Source organism: Dermacentor silvarum, chromosome 1 (assembly GCF_013339745.2).
Source record: "Dermacentor silvarum isolate Dsil-2018 chromosome 1, BIME_Dsil_1.4, whole genome shotgun sequence".
NCBI classification, from domain to species: domain Eukaryota; kingdom Metazoa; phylum Arthropoda; class Arachnida; order Ixodida; family Ixodidae; genus Dermacentor; species Dermacentor silvarum.
The window spans coordinates 11,429,556-11,453,774 of NC_051154.1; the positions used below are offsets into that span (position 1 = coordinate 11,429,556).

The 24,219-nt window shown below is 40.8% G+C and overlaps 1 protein-coding gene across 6 annotated transcripts in view; it reads right to left on the reverse strand.

The window, feature by feature from the left end:
- Positions 1-203: 203 nt before the first annotated feature.
- The window catches only part of LOC119456666 (low-density lipoprotein receptor-related protein 2-like), a 224,366-nt gene continuing 200,350 nt past the window's right edge, over positions 204-24,219 (reverse strand). For all 6 annotated transcript variants that reach the window (XM_037718507.2, XM_037718494.2, XM_049664836.1 and 3 more), the window contains 27 exons: positions 23,146-23,421; positions 21,650-22,159; positions 21,284-21,542; positions 21,059-21,187; positions 20,262-20,438; positions 19,952-20,178; positions 17,150-17,395; positions 16,898-17,017; positions 16,683-16,805; positions 16,460-16,585; positions 16,121-16,375; positions 15,887-16,026; positions 15,488-15,646; positions 13,031-13,109; positions 12,238-12,492; positions 10,709-10,843; positions 10,253-10,375; positions 10,038-10,166; positions 8,187-8,340; positions 7,974-8,120; positions 3,016-3,236; positions 2,741-2,920; positions 2,547-2,669; positions 2,283-2,453; positions 2,094-2,184; positions 1,906-2,014; positions 204-1,839 (listed from right to left, as the gene is read on the reverse strand). In XM_037718507.2, coding sequence (XP_037574435.1) covers positions 1,486-1,839; positions 1,906-2,014; positions 2,094-2,184; positions 2,283-2,453; positions 2,547-2,669; positions 2,741-2,920; positions 3,016-3,236; positions 7,974-8,120; positions 8,187-8,340; positions 10,038-10,166; positions 10,253-10,375; positions 10,709-10,843; positions 12,238-12,492; positions 13,031-13,109; positions 15,488-15,646; positions 15,887-16,026; positions 16,121-16,375; positions 16,460-16,585; positions 16,683-16,805; positions 16,898-17,017; positions 17,150-17,395; positions 19,952-20,178; positions 20,262-20,438; positions 21,059-21,187; positions 21,284-21,542; positions 21,650-22,159; positions 23,146-23,421 — 5,018 coding nt within the window. In that variant the 3' untranslated portion in view covers positions 204-1,485. The remainder of the gene's footprint in view (positions 1,840-1,905; positions 2,015-2,093; positions 2,185-2,282; positions 2,454-2,546; positions 2,670-2,740; positions 2,921-3,015; positions 3,237-7,973; positions 8,121-8,186; positions 8,341-10,037; positions 10,167-10,252; positions 10,376-10,708; positions 10,844-12,237; positions 12,493-13,030; positions 13,110-15,487; positions 15,647-15,886; positions 16,027-16,120; positions 16,376-16,459; positions 16,586-16,682; positions 16,806-16,897; positions 17,018-17,149; positions 17,396-19,951; positions 20,179-20,261; positions 20,439-21,058; positions 21,188-21,283; positions 21,543-21,649; positions 22,160-23,145; positions 23,422-24,219) is intronic.

Consider the following 24,219-nt stretch of genomic DNA (forward strand, 5'->3'; position numbering starts at 1 on the left):
ATGAGCGCAAAACTAAACTATCAAAGATTGTATGTCATTATACAGCACACAGACAAGGTTATGAGGCCAGACGCCTGTCTGCCTGCCCTGTTTTTGTGCTTAATTGTACAACTTGCATACAGCAGAATACAAGAAGCTTATCAGAGCACAAACCCAATTATTCATTGTGGTTATTAGGTATGCTCAGTACTTCAAGAAACACATTTCAAGTATTACAAATTTATTGTTCTTTGAAATGGCAGATGAGAATTTCATGGATTAACTGTAAGTTGATCAGCACCTGAGTGCAATCACAGGGGGAAAAATGGGGAGAGGGAAGTGGGTGGGAATGTGTCACAACAGAGCAAAGACTCATCACTTTTATAAAACATTTTGTCTGCCTAAAACAAACAAAAGGAGCAGAAACTATATCACACATTTGTACCGAACATGGAATGAACAGATGGAATGATACGGTATCAGTTATCAGCAGGTATGGCGTGTCCAAGCTTTTACAAAAAAAAAAAAAAAAGAAATATATCACATGTACACATCAAGCACTTGTGTGTCATAAGTCACACCATGACAGCCTGTCCACAGCAGCAGATGCAAGTAACCAGACTGAAACCCGTCCAACACTAAGCACTCAGTCCAGCACACATACAGGGAATGCCACAGTTTTTTTTTCCTGATTTGAAGGCATTGTCCACTTGCTGCTGCATGAACAGGCCCACACAAGAAGAAAAGAAAAAGCCCTGCACTTTCCATACCTGAAGAAGTTCAGTAGCCAAACCTCCAAGCCTTGGAAAGGTGCAGGGCTTTTATGAAATCAGCCAGTACAAGACACCGCGATCTTCAGAGGCATACTCACACATTCGCATTGGGCACACGTGACTTCAGCAAAACTTGATTGTAAAAGCATTGCCAGGTGCAGTTAAAAAAATTTGTATAACATAAAAACAGTTTATAAAATCAATCCACAAATAAACAAACTCTCTGTCTTGCGAGAAGACGCATCCGTGCAAGACTCTGGTGATTGGGGCAAGCCTCGGACCCATTCCAGACCTTGTGCGTTCTCGGAGGGACACGTGCAAGTGGGAGCGTGCTCTTAGTTGGGGGCTCCACACTCACCTCTTTCTGCAGGCCTTTCAGCCATGGCCATGAAAGGCCCTTCTGTTTTATACATGACATAAATAACAGCGCTGAGCCCACCGGCTCTGGCCTGAAACTTTCAGGACGTGGGCAGCAAGTGCTTGGCAACAGTAATCGTGCCTAGTCGTTGTCCAGAGCAGATGCACCGCTGCTGCTGGCTGCGCACAATATAGCTCTCTGCTTGTCTCTTCGAAAAACAGTTAATACCATATGTACAAGTCTACTCCCCAGCCCAAACAAGATATGCAACACCTAGAACGACCACGATTCGAAGATGAGTCCTTGTTTGTTAACAGTTCTATTGCCAGCCAGTTCACCTGTTTTGGGGGCCTGCCTCAATTCATGCAGACACACTCAGCATTCTGACTTGTCCTCTTCCACCAAATTTTGTGTGTCTTTGTCTGTGTCCACGGTGGTTGGATCAAGTGCTGTCTGCCGTAAAGGAACATGTGGAGACGACCGATGAAGCACCATTGACGGGTGCAGCACAGCAGATCCCACACTTGGCGGTGCCTTATTGGTGCTGTCAAAGCAGTTCTTGTCATACTTTTTGTCGAAGACATCACCAGCCACTTCATACAGGCCTCCCTTGCCTGTTTCACCTGCACCTGCTGTGCCATCAGCATTTCCCAACGCATCATACATGGGGTTGCTAAAGTCTGTTGCCTTGTTCACATCATTCAGTCCGAAGTCTGCGTCTAAAGATTCCTGCAAGTTAGAAGAATGGAACATTTCAAAAATAGCTAGTCATAGTGGGCTTACCTTACAACTTACAGCATTTGTCTCTGCCTGCCGAGTTCGCATGAAATTTGGTGAAAACTCCACATTTGTGCCACTTCTGAAGGATACACTTTGTGTGCTTCCGCCAAGGCCACTTTGTTTGCTACAACAAAAAGTAAAATTAGTAATCCATCGTCAAGTGCACAGTTATTCAAACAGACGGTTATGGCACTGGTACTTACAAGTGGCGCCGGCGCACACATACAAAGAGCGTGGCAGCTACAATCATTATTATGAGGACCACAATAATTGGAACAAGGACTGCAGCCACACCTGCATTAAACAAAGATGAGACAAAGGCGGCATAAACACGAATTAACAATCAAAGCACATGGTAATATGTTGCATTAAAATTTTTGAACAGATCTTACCACTCGCCCCTCCAAGAGATGATATCCGTCTACGGGCAATGAAGTTTTCACAGTGCATGCCTTCAAATTCGCTTGAGCATCTGCACACTATTTGCTCATCTCGAACACTCTCACAGCGGCCACCATTTCGGCAAGGGCACTTGTATGGTTGTGGTTTTGGCACTTCAAACCCTAGGAATGAAAAGGTAAAATTTACTATTGTTCGTAGCTATAAAACTGTTGTGGCATTTTGTTAGGCACTTTTCTTACAGTATATTAACGTACCTGCATCACAACTGCCAAAGTTGAGAACATGCAGAGACGTTCCATCAGGGCAGGCACAACGATAGCCTTGTGGAACCAAGAGGCACAGATGGGAGCAGCCTGATGATGGGCACCGGTTGGGAACTAAAAAGCCAAGAGCATTGGCGAATGTTCAAAGAGATGCACCCTGTTGTGGCATTGTTTACCAAACTTACCACTAAGATTGTACTTGAGGGGCTGGAAGATTTTGACACCTGTTGGATTCTCAACATTTCGCTTGACTCGAACTTTCACACCCCGTCCATGTTTATCTTGCCTGTAAATCTCACCAGAATCTCGAGTCACCCAAAAAATGCTGTCTTCAAACAAGTCCATTGCAAATGGATGCATCAGATCTTGGGGAAGACAAAAAAGTTGTGCAGCTTAGCAGACTTGTGCAGTCTGGGTCTACACCACACCTCTAAAGGTTAATGGTTTAAGACAGGCTTACCACCACTGACGATAACAACCCTGTTGGAGCCATCCTGCTTCGCAGTTTCAATGGTGTTCAATTTGCTGTCACACCAGTAAATTCTGTGGTCAGAGGCATAATCTATAGTCAGGCCTGTTGGGTAGCCAACTTTGTCACCCACAATGATACGGCGCTTTGAGCCATCCATCCATGCTGTTTCAATCTTGGGATTGGAGCCCGAATCTGACCAGAACATCCACCTGCAAGCAAATAAAAGAGTACCTTGAGAAAATGTTATGTGCTCATCAGTAATGCTTGAAAGGTGGTTCATTTCAATCACAGCTGTTCAATGTTGTTATGTACTGTACTGACTATGCAGTAAGGGTGATGTTACTCCAATTCTAAAAAAAATAAGAAAATTAGTTTAGCAAAAAAAAAATACAAAAAAAATAAAGAGCAAATAAAGGCAGTGGCTACAGAGTTTTTGTATCAATAATTACTCACCTCTGCTCTAACCTGCTGACCTAACACTGCACTACAATAAGCTGCATCAGTGTGTACCAAAATCGAACACCGCTATGAAAACTGTGCAAACAATGCTTTTCTAACAGTGAGAAACTACAGGCATCCTACTTGCAACAGAAACGTTCCCCTGCTTCAGTCTGTGACACAATCTTGGACTTCAGGAGAGAAGGGTACAATTACATTCTGTACAGTTCAATAGCACACCGCATGTCACTTAATTGCACTTTTGGCAACTTTTCTTACCAATCGACCATGGTAATGCAGATGTCAAAGTAATTTTATTGTGATAGCAATTGTATGGACACTCCAAGCGAATTTCCACCATTGGTGTCAACGTTGTTGGGAGGTTTCGTACAAAGTCCAAGTGCGATAAGGTCATGGCCATGCACCCTATGCGAGGGTGAGCCGAGAAGGATGGTGCTTGATGCGCGGCGTGTCTTCTCGCATGCAAGCGGGCAGCAGTGTTGCCAACCAATTTTTAGAAAAGACTATGTGGCGGTAGAAAATACTCTATGAAAAGACCCTATGTTTTACCCTATGCACTAATTTTGTGTTCAAGTAGTTAAATACTATATTTAAGTAAAAAAAATGTAAATAACAAATAATGGGGGGTCAATATAATTAATCAAAACAGTAAAGTGAAGTACTTCACATGAAGCAAGCAATTTTTCTAAACAAGTTTCATGTAATTTACGCCACATGTACATTTGCCAAGCAGACTTCATATTTTTAATATGGTAACAAAGGACAGGGCTTCAATAGGTGCTTCATTAGCACTGCATTCCTAAAATTGTGCTGTCTGTGCACAGCTTTAATGAACACAAAGCAGACAATGACAGTGAAGAAATCTGTTTAGGCTCTGTTTAAACACCACCAAGTGTTTTTCAGTACATTTCCTTTTGATGCAGTTCAATATGCTGTTCTTCAATGCTCGTATTTACACAGTTCTGGTCAGTCACTGTTAAGGCTGACTTCACTATGAGGACGGCGCTCAGGTTTTCAGCTCCAAGTCTATTCCGCTTTTTTGTTTTGACATCAGTCATACTAGAGAAGATCCTTTCAATCACTGTGTATGAGTGTGGTAAAGGTAAAGTGAGCTTGGCCAATGTGGAGATATTCTTGAATTTTTGCATGCCAGCATGCTTTTATTGATCCCATTTCTGCCCAGATTGATGCGGTTTATTTTTTTTTTTTCTAGGGTGGCTTCCTTACAGTCATTAAAGTAGGAAAGGACAGTTCGCTACTTATGTTCAATTCTTCCGAGCATAACGCTTTTGAAGTGTGGGCACCCCCACTGTCGCCTCCACACAGAGCAGTTGCTGGTGCTGTGAACTTTATCTCGTGAAAAAATGGGTGAAAGACCGGAAATGTTTTTTCGACCTTGAGGACAGCTGTCTGATAAAACATCTGACAGCAAACTTGAGAGGTTTTGTACTTCAGTTTGCTTGCATGATTCAATGCATGCAGCTAAACAGCGCTTGCAATGTTCAGCCAAGTGGACATCGTCTAACTGCAGCAAAACTTGTGGGTCCATGGAGTTGATGTCTCTAATTTCTATTGCGCTGGGTGGAATGAGGTTCTGCAACAGTGTCCTGAGAAGATACTTGATCTCTCTTTGGAGTTCTGTTACGAGATCCTCACAGTGATGAAAAAGTGCATTAGCTTGTTGAAGAAGTTCAGAGCATATCTCATGAAGCTTACGTAGGCCTTGGTGATGCAGTTCATGCTATTCAAGATTTTGCCACGACAACATGATCATTGATGGCTGCTTCCGAGGAGAAGTCTCTGCGTATCTCATTCTTCTAATACATGCTCAATGCATATGTGAAAAACAAACCATCATGCCTCACAAGGACACAGAATATTTCTTTTCTCCGTTTGGAAATGTTTCTGAAAAGTGGCCAGCTGAGCTCGTCACTTGCTGCTAAAACTGAAGTGACTGGCTACATTGTGCAGGAAATTTTTAACGTGTCTAGGTACAGTATATACCACTTATAACGTAACCGCTTATAGTGCAGGACCGGATACAGTACGGTCTTTTCAGACTCCCGTTAATTTTCCCATAGCCCTCCATGTATACGCATACCGCTTACAGTGCAGCCGCGTGAGACGAAATACTGGTTATAATGCGGCTTCCGCGGGAAAACCTCGCCTACAAGGGCGGTAGCGAGCACGCTTCTCAACGTGGTGCGCCCACCGATGGGAGAGGAGATCAACGAGGGCGATGCAGAGGAGGAGCATGAGTCCAAGGGCAATAAAATCGTCGCCGCGCGCCGTATGTACGAGTGAAAGCGCGCGGGGGACGCGCGCCTTCACGGAGAGCAAACGTGACTTATATCGCGCGAAAGGCCGTGGGGGTACGGGAGGGAGTGAGGGGGGGGGCGATGCTTCGCTGCGGCACCAAATGCGTATCTTGCAACGGGCGCAAGGGGAACTGGCGACGCAATCTTTCACGCAAAAGGAGCAAAGCGGGAAGGCAGCACGGGAGAGAGGGAGGGGGGGGTGGGGCGACTTCTACTCTGCCAACAAATGCGTTCGCGCCTGTGCCGGCTGTCGTTGTCGTCGCGCACGGCTCTGACCTTTGTATGCGCTGTGCTTACGCCGCTCAGTTTCCGTTGAAGCGATAGAGTGATAGACAGCACGCACCTTCTCTCGCTGCGGCGGCCGCGTTTCCCCACGCCCGCGTTTTGACAGTGGTTGTCTGCGGTCATCGAGTCTACTCATGTTTACTTGTGCGCGTTGACACCACGCTTGTTAATTCAGTTAGTAAGCGAATGTGTCAAGTTTATGCAGCCGATAAAACTGCTATCCCTACTCTTTATAGCTCTCTACCAATTTGCTATCGCAACTGATGCTTCGCCTTTCGTGCGAAACTGAGACATCTTTTTTTTTAATTATTACTTTGACTGCTTCATGCAAAGATCGTGGGTACTTGGACATTAACCTTTCAACGTTCGTAACTTTAAACAGAAGCAAAACTCCCAGTCGCATGATTCGATTCTCGGATACGCGCGGCAGCTTGGTCTACGTGTTTTGCATACGTGCAGGGCTTGAAAATCGCTGTTTTGGTTATAGTGCGGTACCTGCTTATAGTGCAGATATTCACGACTCCGGCGACTTACGTTATAAGCGGTCTACACTGTAATTTCATTGCAGTATTGCTCACAGCGAAGTGGCTGAGTGGCACATACAGCATATGACCACTAAACTTTGGTCTGCCTTTTCCAGCAATTTCTGCATCAAAGAATTGTGTTGGCTGACACTGGCATCGTCATGGGCCAGGCCAACTATGTTTTCAAGAGGATGTTCTTCTGCGTGATGTAGTTTTCAACGGCTGATGCAAGCGCCTCCTCGGCAGAACAACTAATGGAGTCCAAGGAAACCTCTCCAAGGAGCTGAGCCATGACCTCTAGTTTTTTGATTGAAAAGTATTGCACAACACAGCAACGGAGCTTAGTGCTGGAAACGCCGTTTCATTCATCGACAATATGTGAGAACTGATTTTTTCAGCATTGCTACGAGCTGGTCAGTCTCGATCTTCACCAATACATTTTCTTATCATCGCTGTGCATTTTGTGCAGCGTAGCTGCACTTGCTTCGTGATGGTTGAGCCTAGGAAAGTTTCCTGTACAAGTTCTCCTAGATGGTTGATTGCTGAAAATGCTGAAAATAACCTACAGTAGGGTAATTACCCTATGGTTGACAACACCTTTATGGAAAAAAATGCACAGTCTGGTGAAAAACTTTTGGACGGCTCTATGGCCCTATCAAGCAGTCAAAATGCTGGAAATATCCTACAGTAGGGTAATTACTCCACAGCTGGCAACACTGGCAGGGAGGTGATCTCCCGCGCTAGAGGGTGGGGGTTGCAAGGAGGCAGGATAGCGTCCATCTCCTTTTCTAGTCTGGTTGCAGGGTGCAGTGGAGCGCAGTCATGTACGTGCTATCTTGAAGGTATTCTGCGGTGGGTACAAAGACTAAGCAAGCCGAGAATGACTTTGCATGTGCTGTGTTAACACATGCCTAGTTCGCACTGAAGTGAGAGGCAACACGAAGGGGAATTCGCTCGTCACTGCTTCCGCTCTTCATCACATCAGCGTTGTGACAGCAAGTGTTCACGGTTATCGAGCGAGACTTGTTCATGTTTGCCCATGTGCGCATAACACCATGCTAGCTAATTAGTAAGCAAATGTCTACTGCAACTTATACAGCCGATAAAAGTACAATATTTGCTTTCTGTAGTTGTCCAATACTTTGCTATTAGTATCGAGTTTTGGGCGGAACTGGGACATTTTTTATGGTTGAAAAGTTCGATTTCCAGCATTGTGCAGCTTTGTTTTAACAAATTGGCAAAAAACTTAAATGTATATTTCAAGTCAACGTTACGTTTATTCCGCAGAAATCTTTGACAGACTGTGTTGCTATTGAGGCAACAGAACTGACATTTTACTGCTATATATTTAGTCACTTACCCCATGTCAGGGTCGACAGCCATGGAAGTGGGTCTTTCCAAGTTGGATGACAACAGTGTTCTCCTGTATCGGCCATCAATTAGGCTGACAAAAATTCTGCCCTTGGGACGAGTACTTGACAGATCTGAATCCATCCAGTAAATAGTCCTGCAAAGCACAGCACATATGGTCATGAATCTTTCCTGTTGCCACATCAAAAACTCCAGTGCTTACCTTCCAACCCAGTCCACTGCAATAGCATTTGGTTTGGTGAGGCCCTTCAGCTCCAGATTCTGTGGGAACCCAATGCCAGCACTGACGTCAGTCAAGTTTGGCAGGAATGCTCGCTTGATTGTTTTTTCATAAGAGTCTGTCCAGTAGAGCATATCTGCAAAAATACAGAGAAAATGTATTTGTTGAAAGAATATGATACTGTTATTTGATACAAGATACAGCTGTAATTAATTATATATGTTTGTTTCTTATAAATATGTATTGTGATCCAGCCACAACAATTACCAGGCTGGTTTCTGCAAGAAAAGCTTTTTTCAAGAATCAAAGCAACAAAAGGTTACCACCGATAGCCAGCTGTTTACCAGCGCAATAGAAATTTTGTAGAGATGCAAGAATATGCCACATGTGACGGGGTTTCATGCACCAAAGCTGCACTTCGGCTGCAAGAAATTATTAATTAATTAATTTATTTGTTGATTGATTGTGTTCAACATCCCAAAACAACAATGGTGCTATGGAGACACTGTAGTGAAGGGCTCGAAATAGGTTTCGACCATTCGAGATTTTAATGTGGACCTAAATCTATTTTTGCATTTTTTCCCCAATTCAAATACGGCCACAGTGACTGGAAACCGAACCCATGACCTCATGCTCAGCAGCAGAGCACCATGACCATGGAGCCACTATGGCACTAAGAAATGCATCATAATAAGGGGGGCTATGAATTTATTTCACAATTAGGTTATTTCACATGTACCAGAATCTCAGTGCAGAGGTATTTTTGCAATCCCTAATTACACGCTAGAAGTGACCCTAATCCCATTGCAACACTGACTTTAGCCAAAAAGCAGCCTTGTGACACTCCTGAAAATATGTAGCAGCAAGCAATAGTATGCTATACTGGTGTCAAGGTCTGGTGCCTCTTAAGAGCATTGTTTTCTTAGTATAGTTCAATATTGCAATATTTAGATGTAATCACAAAATTGCAACTCCAGGTTTGTAGGCTTACTTTATCTGGACAAAAGACTATCATGTAAAAGACTATGTGGGCACAGAGCACCAAGTAGTGAACAGTCTACTACTTGACAAATGCATTATTTGTCTGGATCACTGAACATGCGGCCATGGACAAAACAGAGAGCAACACATTTCTACAAAAAAAAAAAAAAAAATTGCTTTTTTTTCAGCACCTTTCCTTTTTGAAGCCTGGTTAAGGTGAGAGATGGTATCTGTCATCCTCAAGCTCTTTTTGTCTACAGTACCCCAGCAATTTTTTTCCCCGGGACGGTTTTATAAAAAAGCTGTATAAAAAGGTATCCTCTGTCAGTGTGTGTGTGCATGCATGTGTGTGCACACACAATTAAGCCTTTCTTGTAGAATAGTCAGGCATGTAAAATTTTTGTCGTGCATAAAGTTACTAGTATAAGCAAAATTTATTTCACTTGGATTGCTTAGTCTAGTTGTACTGGGTTCAAATGCAACAGTCAGCAATAAAATAAATTAAGGCTTTCACTGTGCTAGGGAAAGCTGTACAAATATGTCCACATTGTGCGCACATACTTCTGCCAGACGTGCCAGACACACAAGATCTAGATGAGAGCCCATGTTAAAAATATGTTTCATCTTTTATCCTGGCTATCTGACATGTGGTAATATGCTTTATCTATATTTTGTTTCTCCCAGAGAAGTTATGCTATGGCTACTGAATGATACAATAAGCACAGAACCAAGTTAAATGTAGAATTCCAGAACTAACTGGCAGTTGGTGCTTTAACATTCACAGTGCTGTGTTTTCACCTGAAGAGCACACTTTTCAATGCAAGCAGGACTGAGTCAATATAGGTAACTCACGGTCACGAGGATCATAGTCTAGTGCCTGAACCCTGCTCTCTCCAGTGATGACAGAGCTCTGAACTTCATTCTTCATGTCCAGCATTCTGATGTCAGGTCCATTAGTGTAAAGAACAATAGGAGCTGGTCCTAAAGATACCAACAAAGAATACTGCATGTAAAAAAAGCTTCAGAAAAACACAGGTTAGGCATACTGCTTGAGGATGTCTGCATACCTTTGGCATGGCAATGAGACTTGAACATTTCATAGCCTTCTTTGCAGCGGCAGCCATAGTCACCCATTAAGTTTTCACATATTTGTGAACAGTTGTGACCAAACGTGGCGCACTCATTGATATCTTCAACAAAAGAAAGGAAGAGATATGCAATACATGAGAACAATAAAGGACAACATACCAGTTATTATTTTTTTTTTCACAATAAGTACTGACAATTTAATAAATCTCTTGCATTTATTTAAAAATCAACACAAAAACATTTACACATCAAAATAAACAAACCACTGTAGTTCAATGCAAAGGAAGTTAAACGGCACTATCACTAATTGTGACTAGCCAGTCAGCAGCAATGTGTCTCATTGCAACTGAATATTAGAAAATGTCACTGTACAGAATTATTGCATTTTCTCATCCCAGATTCACAAATTCTTAGAAATACAACTTGCAACACACCTTCACAACGTTTAGGATCATCATCTTTTATCTTGTAGCCACTAGCACAGGTGCAAATGTAGCCATTGGCGTCGCCCAAAGTTGTGCAGTTATGCTCACATCCTCCTCGTGTAGCAGCATCACATGTGCCTTCATCTGAAGTAATAAAGAACACTTGTAAGAATGGAATGTACATGAATAAGTCCGCATCACTTCTCAGAGGATTGTTCTTAACACGCTCAAGCACAAAATTGCAGTGCACATAGCAACTCATGACTGTTAATAAGAGTAATGAGTGGGACTAGTGGATACTACTGCATCTTAGACGTCCACTAAAATGGCACAATGATAAACAAAGTATAACTTAGACATCACAAATAAAGAAACACAACAACACATCACGTGTCTTTACTGTGTGAACCAAAACAATATAAAGCAAGAATACAGTTAAATTTCATCCTCTCTTCATAGGCGGACAAGGAGCAGATGGAAAGAAAGAGTGCTATATATATATATATATATATATATATATATGTATATTTATTTCATGTATACTACTAGGTATGTCAGAGGCTGAAGGAAACCACCGGCAGGCATGAGATTAGTGTGCTCTGGGCTTTGCTCAAGTTAAGAACAATGCACAGTATGGTAACCACAAGACATTTAAAGGCTAGGTAGGACAGCAGATTGGCCTGGATGGATAAAAATTTGTGCAGATACATTTTTAGCCAGTGACTTGAATGCTGTGTACAATAACCTGTCAATGTATGCCCATGTTTATGCAAGACTAACTAGATATGTTAACAGGCTACGTTAACAGGGCTAACGGAACCTGTTAACAGAGGTACCTCTGACCTATGTGGGCAGAGGTACCTCAGCAGAGGTACCTCAGCCAGCAACATCGCATCTGTGGACACCTCCTTGCAACCCGCAGATAGAGCTGCAAGCACGAGCTGGTCTTCAAGCACACAACAGCCATTATGAAATCTAAGGACAAGAGCACTATAAAAATATAGGAGGCCTTTTATATTACAAGAATGATCTAACTGTGAGTAGCCCGTGGATATATGAAATTGCAACTTATCGAATTCTGCTTTCCTTATTATAGGTAGAGCATGAAATAAAATCTTGCTATGTGCACAGAGGATGAGATTTCACTATTTTTGGTTCAATTATTTCACCTCTGAAAGTAGAGGCAGACAATATGTAGGTGCACTTGTTGAGTTTCTCATTGTTAGTTTCAGCACACATGCACTCTTGCTTAAAACATGATTTTAAGCACAAGTCAATAGCTGCCACATTTTGGGAAATTGTATAACATTTAATATGCAATATCAAACACAGACAATGTATTTGACGTCATAGTACTTATGATAAACCCCAATTGAAAGTGATCATGCACAACAAGTCTAGGCATGGTTAAATCAAACGACGCGTTCAGTGTTAATTTTGTAATTATGTCATATCTTCAAAGCCAATTCTTGCGTTACTGAACTGTAAGTTTTAAGTTTACTCTCTTGTGAAGCACATCTGTGAAAAAGTATACTTACGGCAACCACGTTCATCTGACAGGTCACCACAGTCATCCTTACGGTTGCAGACCTCAACTCGGGGAATGCACTTCCCATTAGTGCACTTAAACTCCGTGGCAAGGCAAGGAAGTGGCGTTAGTTTGCCGCACAACTGGTGATTGTTCTCATCACTGCCATCTCCACAGTCATCATTGCCATTGCACAGCTGCCATAATGGAATGCACTTGTTGTTCTGGCACTGGAACTTGCGTGTCACATCACATTTGTGGTCTTCTGCATGAAGTCAAACAACAAAAAGAAAAAGGTGGTCATGTTTTTTTGTGAAAACATTGTGGCTACAGAGTAAAAAAGGTTACTGATAATCATTGTCACTTTTCATTTGCCCTTAAAGGCCACTCGTAGAGTATTGCATAAGAGTGAACACTTGTTAAGTCACATTCAATAAAGTTAATAAGATATTATTAGTGTTGTGGAAATGTGTTGAGTTTATGACAAACTTATATAACAATATGGTAGGACACTTAAGCTCAAAAAAGAACTCTACAGAGAAATATTGAAGTGGCATGTTAGTAATCGCAGAGCAACCACAAAGTAACATGGGGACAATAGACATCAGAATAAGGAAAGTGCATTCCTTGCAGGCAGAGGTCAAAAACAAAAGGAAGAATAAATGAAATGCTAAAAGGAGCAACTAGAAGACAAGCAAGCTTAACATGCAATGTGTTAAGCTGGACTTTATAAATCAATGTGTGCTCAGAAACCATAAAGCAATTACAATGAAAAAAAAAAAAGAAGAAGAAGAAACACGTACTGCATATTGAATCAGCCTCATCTGAGAAGTCACCACAGTCATCATCGCCATCGCACATGAAATCGGGCCTGATGCACACCTGCAAAAGGAACAATTTAGCATGTTGGTGCCTCCTCCTGTAACCAACAGTTCAATGTATTTATTAATAACACAAGAGTGCATATTACTGGGTGTTTCAGGAAAGATTAAATAATAATTTTCAGATCCTATCTAAACTACTGGGCTCGCCCGTTCCGACTTGGCAGGACAAAAGTCCTTAATTAGCCAGGTCAGGTAGGCGGCAGAGGCCAGTGGGGCCCTGGACTGAGGGGCTCCGACCACCACTCCTTAAAATGTTTTCCTGTCAAATAAAGTTTCTATATACTCACTCCTGAAAAACAAAAAGGTCATTGTGTTAGCAATGTGCCATACTTACATCCTACAAAGGAATTATACAAAGAGCACACGATTGTGACAGTAGAACACTTACAAGCACATTGCCTTTCATCATCATTATATTTTTATGTCCACTGCAGGATGAAGGCCTCTTCCAGTGATCTCCAATTATCCCTGTCTTGTGCTACCAGATTTCAAGTTATGCCTGCAAATTTCCTAATTTCGTTACATTTACACCCCCTACTTCTCTGCCATCCTCGACCCTACTTCCATTCCCTTGGCACCAAATATGTAACCCTAACAGATCACTGGTTACATTACATGGCCTGTCCAGCTACATTTTTTCCTTTTGATGTCAACTAGAATAGTGGCTACCGTTTTCTATCTAACCCACACCACTGTCTTCCTATCTCTTAACGTTATGCCTAACATATTTCTTTCCATCGCTCGTTGTGTGGTCCTAACCTTGTTCTCGAGCTTAGTCGTTAACCTCCAAGTTTCTGCCCCATATGTTAGTAGTAGCAGTAGAATGCAATGATAGTACACTTTTTTTTCAAGGGTAGCAGTAAGCTGCTGCTCATGATTTGGTAATGCCTGTTGTCTGTGCTCCAACCCATTTTTATTCTTCTGCAAATTTCCTTCTCATGATCAGGGTTCCCTGTGAGCAATTGATCTAGATAAACATACTCTTGCTTAGCAAGAAGCTGACCACCAATCATGAATTCTTGTTCTCTTGCCTGGCTATTGAACATTGCCTTTCATATGCACTCCTCTTTATAATAAATCTTTCTAGCAGTGTTTAAGAAACTTTTCACAGTTAACAGAATGCCCCCTCAATGCACATACTCAGAGACCACAAATATGGCACATCATTCCTCTTTGCACTAATTATTTTTACCAGTCATTAGCTTATCTGGTTCCAACTTGACTGAACAAGGTAAACAGCCACCTCACTGCATGCACCACTATCACCCTTGAACCTTCAAGATATGTTTCTCGATAACGCATTTTAAGCTTACTATTAAATACGTCACATTTATTTTCAGAGCAGAAGTGTTTACTCAGCTTCAACATACACTTTCCCTAAAATGTTCCCTATATTTTCTAAATTTTTTTTTTTGCTCCATCAACCGGCCACTGGCTCCTTAGCCCTGGAACCTGTCAAGCAGTTTGATGCCGCTGCCTTGCTAGGGAGGCCACCAAGGTAAGTTGGAAAATAAAATTATTGAATCGTAAAACAAAGCAGCAAGAATTAGGAAGCCTTTTTTTTTTGTAGTACATTATTCACGGCAGTGGATGTCAGAATCTATGATAATCACCAATAGTATATATAATTGAAAATTACTAGTTAACTTCAACAACTTGAAGGGGGAGTTGGGTCTCAGACAAAAAAATGTATATTTTTTGAGTTATGGTACTGAAAACTTGTAGTCTGAATACGAAGTTCATTTTTGTCTTTCGAATTTGGCTCTAATTTTATGCACTTAATTATTTTCTGAAATAAATTGTTACAAATCAGCTCCTACGATGTCACTAAACAGAGTATCAATGGCTTCTGCATGATTCAAGAATCCTATAAGACAACTTCGTGGTTCTGTCTACCCTAGAACAATAGTTACGAGACTTCGAAGTTGACTTTCAGAAAAATGGTCTTCCGAGTGTCAACTTCAAAGTGTTGCAGTAACAAGCTGGTGATGATGATGCTGTCATGTGGTGGTGTGAAATCCCAATTTCTGAATGAAGTTGCTTTATAACTGGTGCACAACATCTTCATGTTGACTTAAGTATGGTCCATGGTTTTGATGAAACCAGCAGTAGTAGTAATCTAACTGCCGGCAATCCAATCTAGTTTGAATTACGCAAATGGCAAAATTTGAAATCCAAATTAGTAGTCGTCATTTGTCTACAAATACATGAGCACCTTTCAGGAATCTTGAAAATGATTGCACAAAAATAAGGTTGAAGAAAATCTAAAATTAGTGGAAGCTCTAACTACCGTTATGTGAAAAAGAGACAAGCCTACTTCAAACACTCCTTAAAAAAGAAACTACCATAGGCAGGTTGGTTAAGTATGAAACTTACAGTGTTGTTACACTGGAACATGTTCTCCTGACAATACAGGCCACCAGGCACTCGTGTCGGACAGTTCTGTTCATCTGAGACATCATGGCAGTCCTTGTTGCCATCGCAAACAAGTCTGCTGAGTATGCAATGTCCACTGTTGCACTTGAACTGATTTTCCTAAAGAAAAGCAAAACCACTGTTAACTAATGTCAAGAGCATTACTTACTGGCACCGTACTTAGATGGGACAATGCTAAGTATACGCAGGACAAATTCCAGTATGGCATTTGTCCTGTATGTATCTTTGCTTTGTCTATCTAAATTTGATGCCTGTAACTCATGTTTCACAATAATTGTAACCAACTAGCCCATCTTCTTTGTTTGAGCATCAAGAAAGTGTCTCTGAGATAGTCATTACCTTGCACTCATAATTCAAGCAGTCCTTCTCATCACTTGCATCATCACAATCATTGTCATGGTCACACCTCCATCTTGATGGAATACATTTTTTGTTTGCACATTGGAATTCACTTTCTGAGCAATCTCTGTAGAGTTCAGCTAGAAAGTGAGAAAATTAGGTAAATGTCACAAGGAAACCATGACCATTGCATAACAGTAGCACTTTTGTAACCTAAAACAAGCTCATGCTCACCACACATTGTACTATCCTCATCAGAGTTGTCGCCGCAGTCATCCTCAAAGTCACACCTCCAACGCAAAGGAATACAACGGTTGTTCCTGCACTTAAAATCACCAGTTTCGTGACATTTTGGACAGTATTCAGGGCTTGTCTCATCAGAATTGTCTCGGCAGTCATCTTTTCCATCACAGAAAAGCCAGGTAGGTATGCACCGATAGTTGTTCACGGAGGGGCATTTTTGCCAACCAGTAGTACAGTTGCGGTTTCCTGCAAAGTGAAGTAGTATTGTTCAGACACTAGCCAATGTAAAAACAGAAATTTCCACAGTAACTCATGCAAGCAGCTGCTTACGGCATTTGTGTGCTGGTTCATCTGAATTATCACCACAGTCATCATCGAAGTCACAGTACCACAATTTTGGTATGCATTTTCCATTATTACACTTATACTGTGTGTCTGTGTTGCACTCTTGGTGATCTGCAAAACATTTTAAAGGTATAGTATGTGCGTTTTGCCAATTTTACAGCAAAGTTGAAAGCACTTGAGCTATGGTAAGCAAACTAAAAATACTTACGGCAAATGGCAGGATCTTCGTCTGAACCATCTGTACAGTCGTTGTCACCGTCACACTGCCACGAAACTGGAACACATCGCCCAGTGTTCTGGCACTTGAAATTATGTTCCCCGCAAGGATATCCTAGGAAAAAAAATGAAGAAAACATTAGTTCAACTCCGAAACTAGAGCTAGACAGTACTGTAATGCTTAGGAACATTCAGACGTCAGCTCACCACAGAACTTTTCATCGCTCTGGTCCCCACAGTCATTATGGCCATCGCAAATCTTAATCCTTGGCACACAAGTGGCATTGTTATGGCACTGGAACTGTCCCTTCTTGCAGGAGAAAGCGGCTGAAAATTTTCAACATAATTTTTCTATCACTGGAAGTACTTTTGACTCAAAAGCACTGAGCTTTTTAAGAGGTCAAGACAATACAGTGTTTGGTCAGGATTTAAACATATATACATAGATCTAAAACTTACGACATCCCACTTCATCTGAGCCATCTCGACAGTCCTTCTCTCCATCACATTTCCAAAAGACCGAGATGCAGCGGTCATCAGAGCCACCACACCGAAACTGGCCTTCAGTGCAATTGGCAATGCACGTCTTTTCATCAGGCAGCAGCACAAAGTTGTCTGGACAGGCACAGCGAAAGCTGCTGGCTCCAGGAGAGATGAGACATAGGTGTGAACAGCCACCATTGTTCTTGCCACATGGATTGGGATCTTTAGAAAGAAAAAAAAATGCAAAAATGAACTAGAAATCTACTGTCATAGGCTCTTGAAGAATTACATTGCTCTGCATTCCACCTCAAGGTTCCATGCTCTCGGCTGACTTGACATTAACAGCAGTATTTATTAGGTAAGTATTAAAATTTGGCATCTGAAGGTCACCTTAATTTCATAAAAGCAACTGTCTCAAAAATTAGAAATTAAATTCTGGGGCATTACGTGCCAAAACCACAATATGATTATGAGGCATGCCATAGTAAAGGACTCCAGATTAATTTCGACCACCTGAAGTCCTTTAATGTACACCTAAATCTGAGTACATCAGGGTTTTTGCCTTTCGCCCCCACAGAAATGCAGCCAGGAGCTCAGCAGCACAACGCCATAACCACTGGGCTACCACAGCGTGCCTCTCCGAAAGTCATTGCTATAGTATACTCATTCCAAACTGATACATTAGACTCCATTAAGGTGGGCGGCCCTCAGAAGTCAACTTTTTGCTTTTCTTATAACTAAAGCTAGAATTATCAAGCTTAAGGCAATGACAGCTGTATTCACTGTTTCAAAGCTACAATTAATTTTAAAGTACTACTGAGATATATTTTTGAAGTTCTAGAAACTCTGCAAAATGCTTCTCAAGTGTGAAAGGATAACACTTAGCAAGAAGGCTTAGAAAAATAAGATATTGCTATTTGATACTGAAGTTGATATCTAAATGTGGACCGGGCATCATCAACATTATCACGATGTCATGACAGAGCAATGTTTAGCAACATCATGTAGCAATAAGGCTAGGTATGATGACATTGCTCATAACAAAATAATAATTAATAAACAACAGTGCTGTGCACATGTTCTTTGGTTGCACTTGCATGAGCAGAAACAGAGCGAGCAAATGTACCATGACACATATCCACCTCCAGGGTACCGAAACCACAATTGGTTCACAGAAACCTATTATAGTAAATTATTTAGTGTCTGACGCTCACCGGTATTTTTTACAAGATATATGCACAGTTCTCTAAAATTTTCATTAATGCAAAAAAAGAAGAAAAATAGAAAATTTTAAAATTTTCCAGTATCCAGTATCTAGCTTTTATAAGTTTTCTTTGCGAACTATTGTGCTTCTTTTTGTGCAACCTCTTTTACATAGCAATCTTCTATAACAACCATTGTGCAAAGCTTATTTTGCTTTTTAATTGGCACACAATGCAAGTGAGAAATTAGAATGCGCTCAAAAGGTGTTTAAAAAAGAAATTCAAAATTCTGAATGCTTGTTTTTAAGACCTCTTCAGTGGTAATGTGTTTTTTTAAGTATGCATCTAAAAATGCTTACAACACACAGACCCTAAACACATTAATAAGGATGCATACAAAATTTCATTATGATACAAAATAATTTATAGGCTAAAAGGCTGGCCAGAAAAGTGAAAACTAACCATATTGTGACTTGACAAAACTGCACCTAAACATTGCTAGAATATGTTCATAGAAAATGGGCAAACACACTTTTTTTTTTCTTTTTCCTTTGAATATGATGTGAAGAAAGCAGCATATAATAGAAGGCAGTTACCTCTACCTCTATAATAATGTTTCAGAGACTGCGTTGCCCATGCATCAAAAAGAAGCTGCTGAAACAACCAATTTTGTGGTTTTCTGAGACACCATTACTGTATTAGAATAACTTACCCTAAAAGTTATAATTTTGACTTGATTTTTTTAGAAAGGCAGCAAAGAAAACCTGCTTTATCACATTATACCTGGTCCATATACTTTTGCTCATGGGTGCACCTTTGAAATCATTTAGCCTTGCTAGAAGTTAAGCTTAAAGAAATGCACTTAAATATATGAGAAACTAAACTACCCTAAATTTACAATTGAGAAAATTCAGCTTAACAGTTTGGCCTAAGGATTACAATGCACATAGTAACTTTTATTCAGTTTATTACCATTACTTCATAAAATCTATAGACAAGTTTCTCATATCAGATTTTTTTGTCTGATTGCAAACCTACTATTCACTATTGTAAACTGCCAATATCTATGCACCAGCTTATGTATTTTTCTTGCAGAAACTGATTGACTGATGGGGCTTAAATGTTGCAAAGCAACACAGGCACTATGAGAGGTGCCACAGTGGAAGGCTCCAAAATAACCTTGCTCCTCTTATTTCTTGTAAACACAGCTTAAGCTTGGTACATGGGTGTTTTAGCATTCCACCCCCATTGGAACGTCTCTGCTGTGGTCAGTAATCGAAGCCACGACCAAAGTGCCATTGCCACTGAGCCACCGCACTGGGTAAATTGAAACATAGTAGCCAGGAAACATATCAAGGAGATTGCAATATGCACGAGTTAATGCATACGAACTGCACTTTCAATAATGCTATAACCAGGAAACATGTCAACAAATAATCTATTGTCAAGGTTCTAATGTATTACTTTCACGTAAAAATAATGTCAGCATTCTGAATCCCTCACCACACAACTATCGTTGTACACAATTCTGATCCCGCCAATTCAACAAAAAGGAGAGTTTAGCATGGATGCTCACAAGGCAACTGGCGTAGTGGGTGGTAAACATGAATATCGTAGGGGCGGTGCGATGTGTTACGCAAGACTTGCAGCTTCTCCCCAGTGAACTTGTGGGCCCTGTACACCCCCTTCATGTTCCAATCTGTCCAGAAAAGCCAGTCGTCGAATACAGTCAGGGCAAACACATGTGGAACAGTACGTCCCTGCAGCACTGTGTGCCGGTTTTTGCCATCCAAATCAGAAAACCTGTCACAGAAGAAAGTGTCAGTATGCAAGCGTAATGGATGTCCCTCAAGCACACTGAGGAGAAATGATGCCCGGCCACTCACTCAATGTAATCAAGGTGTGCATCTGCCCAGAAGAGTTTGTCGCTGAAGTAGTCAACGGTCAGAGCATTTGGCCAGACGAGTTTGTTTTCATACAACACGATACGAGTAAAGTTGGTTCCATCCAAACCCATGCGCCCAATGAAAGCATGGTGGCCCCAATCAGTAAAGAACAGATACCTGAAGAGACAAAATAACCAGCATTACCAACATGCTCGTTCAGCCACCCTTGCAAAATAACAACGATATAATATGTGTAGTTTACATACATATCTGCAGTTGCTTTCACTCAAACTTAATGCAAGTATTAAACACTAGCTGATGTCAAGTTACACCATAATCAATGCACAGATTACAGATGTACTGAATTTAATTTTCCTTTCTTAGTACAACTGTACAAAAGAACTTGCCAAATTATGATCACAGAGGCAGCATGATTTAGTTTTACTTTGCTTGTGGTATGCATGCAGCAAAGCCTTATATTTTATAGATACATCACCACATTTTATTTACTTTTACAGTCACCTTCTGTTAATTTGATGTCAAAAAAAAAAAAATTGGTTCAAGACATTCTAAAGGTTGAATAAAGGTTGAGTCAACTGATCTCAGATTATCGAGATTCTACTGCAGAAAGGTCAGTGCAGCTCAGCAAAATATTAAGACATTTAGGTTTATGCCCTCGAAGGTTATTATGCCCTCGAAGAACAAACAATTTGATCCTGTTTCAAAAGTGATCTCCAGTGAATGCATCCTACGGTCTCATAAAAATTTGAAACAAAAGTAAATTACAGATTTCGTACCCAATGCCAGGATGCACAGCAATGGCTCTGGGGTCAGAAATGCCCTTTGGCAATATAGTTTTCCTGCTGGTACCATCCAATTCTGACACATACATCTGCTTGCTTGTACGATCCAGCCAGTACATTTTCCTGAAAAAAAAAAAGAAAAAAGAAAAGAGGTCTGTATTCAAGCATTGGACTTGCACAAAGTGTTACTGAGCACATGACAAATGACACTGTCTTTACCTCCCAATCCAGTCAACAGCCAGCCCCTCCAGACCATGAACATCATGTCGTACCAGTACTTGTTCGCCGGAGCCATTTGTATAAATTCTCTGGATTGTCTTGTTTCCAACATCTGCAAAGTAAATTCTTCCTTCTCGAATGTCAAAGTCAATGGCCACAACATTGCGTAAATTCATTTTCACCAAGTTGTACAAGGTGCCGTCAAGACTAGTGTTTCTCAGGTAGTAGCGGTTGCTGAATATGAGCCAAGGCGTTGTGTCTGAAATGATCAAAAAACCATAAATTGGCGTCAGTGCTGAAAAAAAAAAAAAGAAGAAAGAAACAAGTGCTATTGAAATGTATTGAAATACAACAGCTAAAGCTTACCATCTTTCCGCTTGCATGTGCGGCCATCAAACTCACGGTCATAGTAGGTTTGATTGCATTTGCAGAAGTAGGAACCAGGGCTGTTTACACAGTATTGACTGCATACTGAAGGTTTGACTTGACATTCGTTGATATCAGCACACGCCTTGCCATCCTTGAGCAACTCATAACCTTCATTGCACTCACAGTAGAAGCTAGTCAGTGTGTTCACACATTTGTGCTCGCACTGATTGAGCTCCACCTTGGCACATTCATCGACATTGCAGTGTGCAGGTTCATCAGAGCCGTCTGAGCAATCCTGCTGCTTGTTGCACACACGTTCATATGGAATGCACTGTCCACTCTTGCACCGAAACTGTGCACCTGAGCAAGTTGTCTCCTCCTTCTTACAGTCCTTTTCTAGTTCATCACTGCCATCGCCACAGTCATCTTCACCATCACAGTGGTAAGACTTACGGATGCATTTTGCATTGCGGCATGTGAATTCCTCTGATGAGCAGTTTCGGAATGCTGATGAAAGAAGAAAAAGGTAATGATTGTGCCATTATTAGCATGAAAATGCTAAGGAATTTTTAAACATCAAACTTTACTTTCCCTTCACAGTCATTCATAACATAATATAGCAGCTTTATCTAAGTACATGCTTTATGAAAGCACAATACCATTCAACACCATAATGCTTCAATGAACAAGCAGAAACTAAATGTTATGCTCTCCTGCACTACCACTAAAAGTACTGATATCAACCACATACAACCAATAATACACTATGAAGTTGTAACCAAAACAAGAACCAAAACAATGTCTTGCAACCCACTTGAAGTACTAATGATGCTACTCCAAAATGATTGCTACATCTGCTATGACTGATCTTGGTGCCACTTTTGAGAAGGCCCTTTGGTGAGCATATTTCTATGCTCAAGCTAGTTTGTGTGCACAAACAATGTGTAATGTTTTACGTCCCCAAGATTCTTCAAAAAGAAGTGGTTTTTCTGTGGTTATGCACACCATTCATGATATCCTTACAAAATGAGACCAATTATGATTTTGGAAACAGATTATATGCACCAAATCCTAGCACCAATTTAGCTCCTCTTCCTTGAAAATATAATGCATCAAAAATACAGATGCATATTTTCCCCAAAATCTTGTAGACTAAAACATTCCTTTCTCAAGCTGATGGAATTATTCATGGGTAGAAATTACAGTGGCACCAGAGAACACAACAGACAAGAAAAGGAGATGAGGATGATCACAAGGCACTTGTGGTTGTCCCCGTCTCCTTTTATTGTCTATCGTGTTCTCTGGTGCCGTTTGCCACTATAATGAGCCAACTATCCCAACAATATATTCTGACTAGAATTTATAACTGAATAAAAAAAATTTCCTAGTCTCTTCAAGTTTGAAATCTTTGAAAGATGGGCACTACAAGGATTTTGTACTTAAATGCACCAAAATTTAACAAAGTTTGCTATTAAAGAAGCACAAGGACTTACTACAATTGCGAGGTTCATCCGAGCCATCCCCACAGTCATTGTCATGATCACACACCCAGTCCTTGTTTATACAACGTTGGTTCTTGCACTGGTACTGCTTCTCAGGGTCACAAGGCTCAGGTGCCGGACAGTTGTGCGCAGTTGTGTTCTCATCAGCACCATCTACACAGTCAGGGTCTCCATCACATACCCAACGTTTTGGAATACAAGTAGCTCGTCCCCACTGTTTATTCTGGGTGCATTTGAACTCTCGTTCAGGATCGCATTCACGGGTGTCTGCAAGATTGTGAAAAAGTAGTTAAACAAACTGTCAAAAACAAAAGAAATCAAGACTTGCTATTTTCTTCAAATTTTTTCACCAAGAGTTAGTGATGTACCAAGTAAAAAAAATTACATCAAAGCAAATATAGCTGCTGTTTAAGCTTTTGTCAAAAACACACATGACACACATAAAATAATTCAAATTTATACAAGTATAAGCTGTAGGGCATAATTTAACAAACATGCTGCAGAGCCACTATCAGCCATGATGCAGAGGAAGCAGGTCATCATAATTAGCAAACAAGCTGCACACATGAGCTCACGAGCATGATTTATGTGTGGTGGGGCAAGTGCAAGACTTTGTTTATTCAGAAATGAAATCAGGAAAATACCTCTGTTATACCCAATATCCATTACAAGTAAACTTGTGTGAATATTCAAAACTCTCAAACAACGAATCAAATAAAGTTCTATTAGATTCGGTCTTTGAATCGTATAGTCCCTATTCATAAATACAGATATTTTTCAAATAGTGTTTGAATATTTGAAATCATTAAGGGTGTGCTATCAAACATAAAATTGTAGTATAAAAGTATGATAAATTTCATCCTGGCGGCCATATCAGAATTAAAACACGAGAAGTTGCGTAGTGGAGCACACTAAGTCGCTCAGGGAGCCAGACTTTTGCTTTTAAACTGCGATCATTCATACTCTCCTAAGAGTCCTGGGTATGTAAACTGTTTATTTGTGCCTGATGCTCATTTCATGCTTTTAATAAACAATGCTTAATAACATGCAATATAAAGGCAAAAG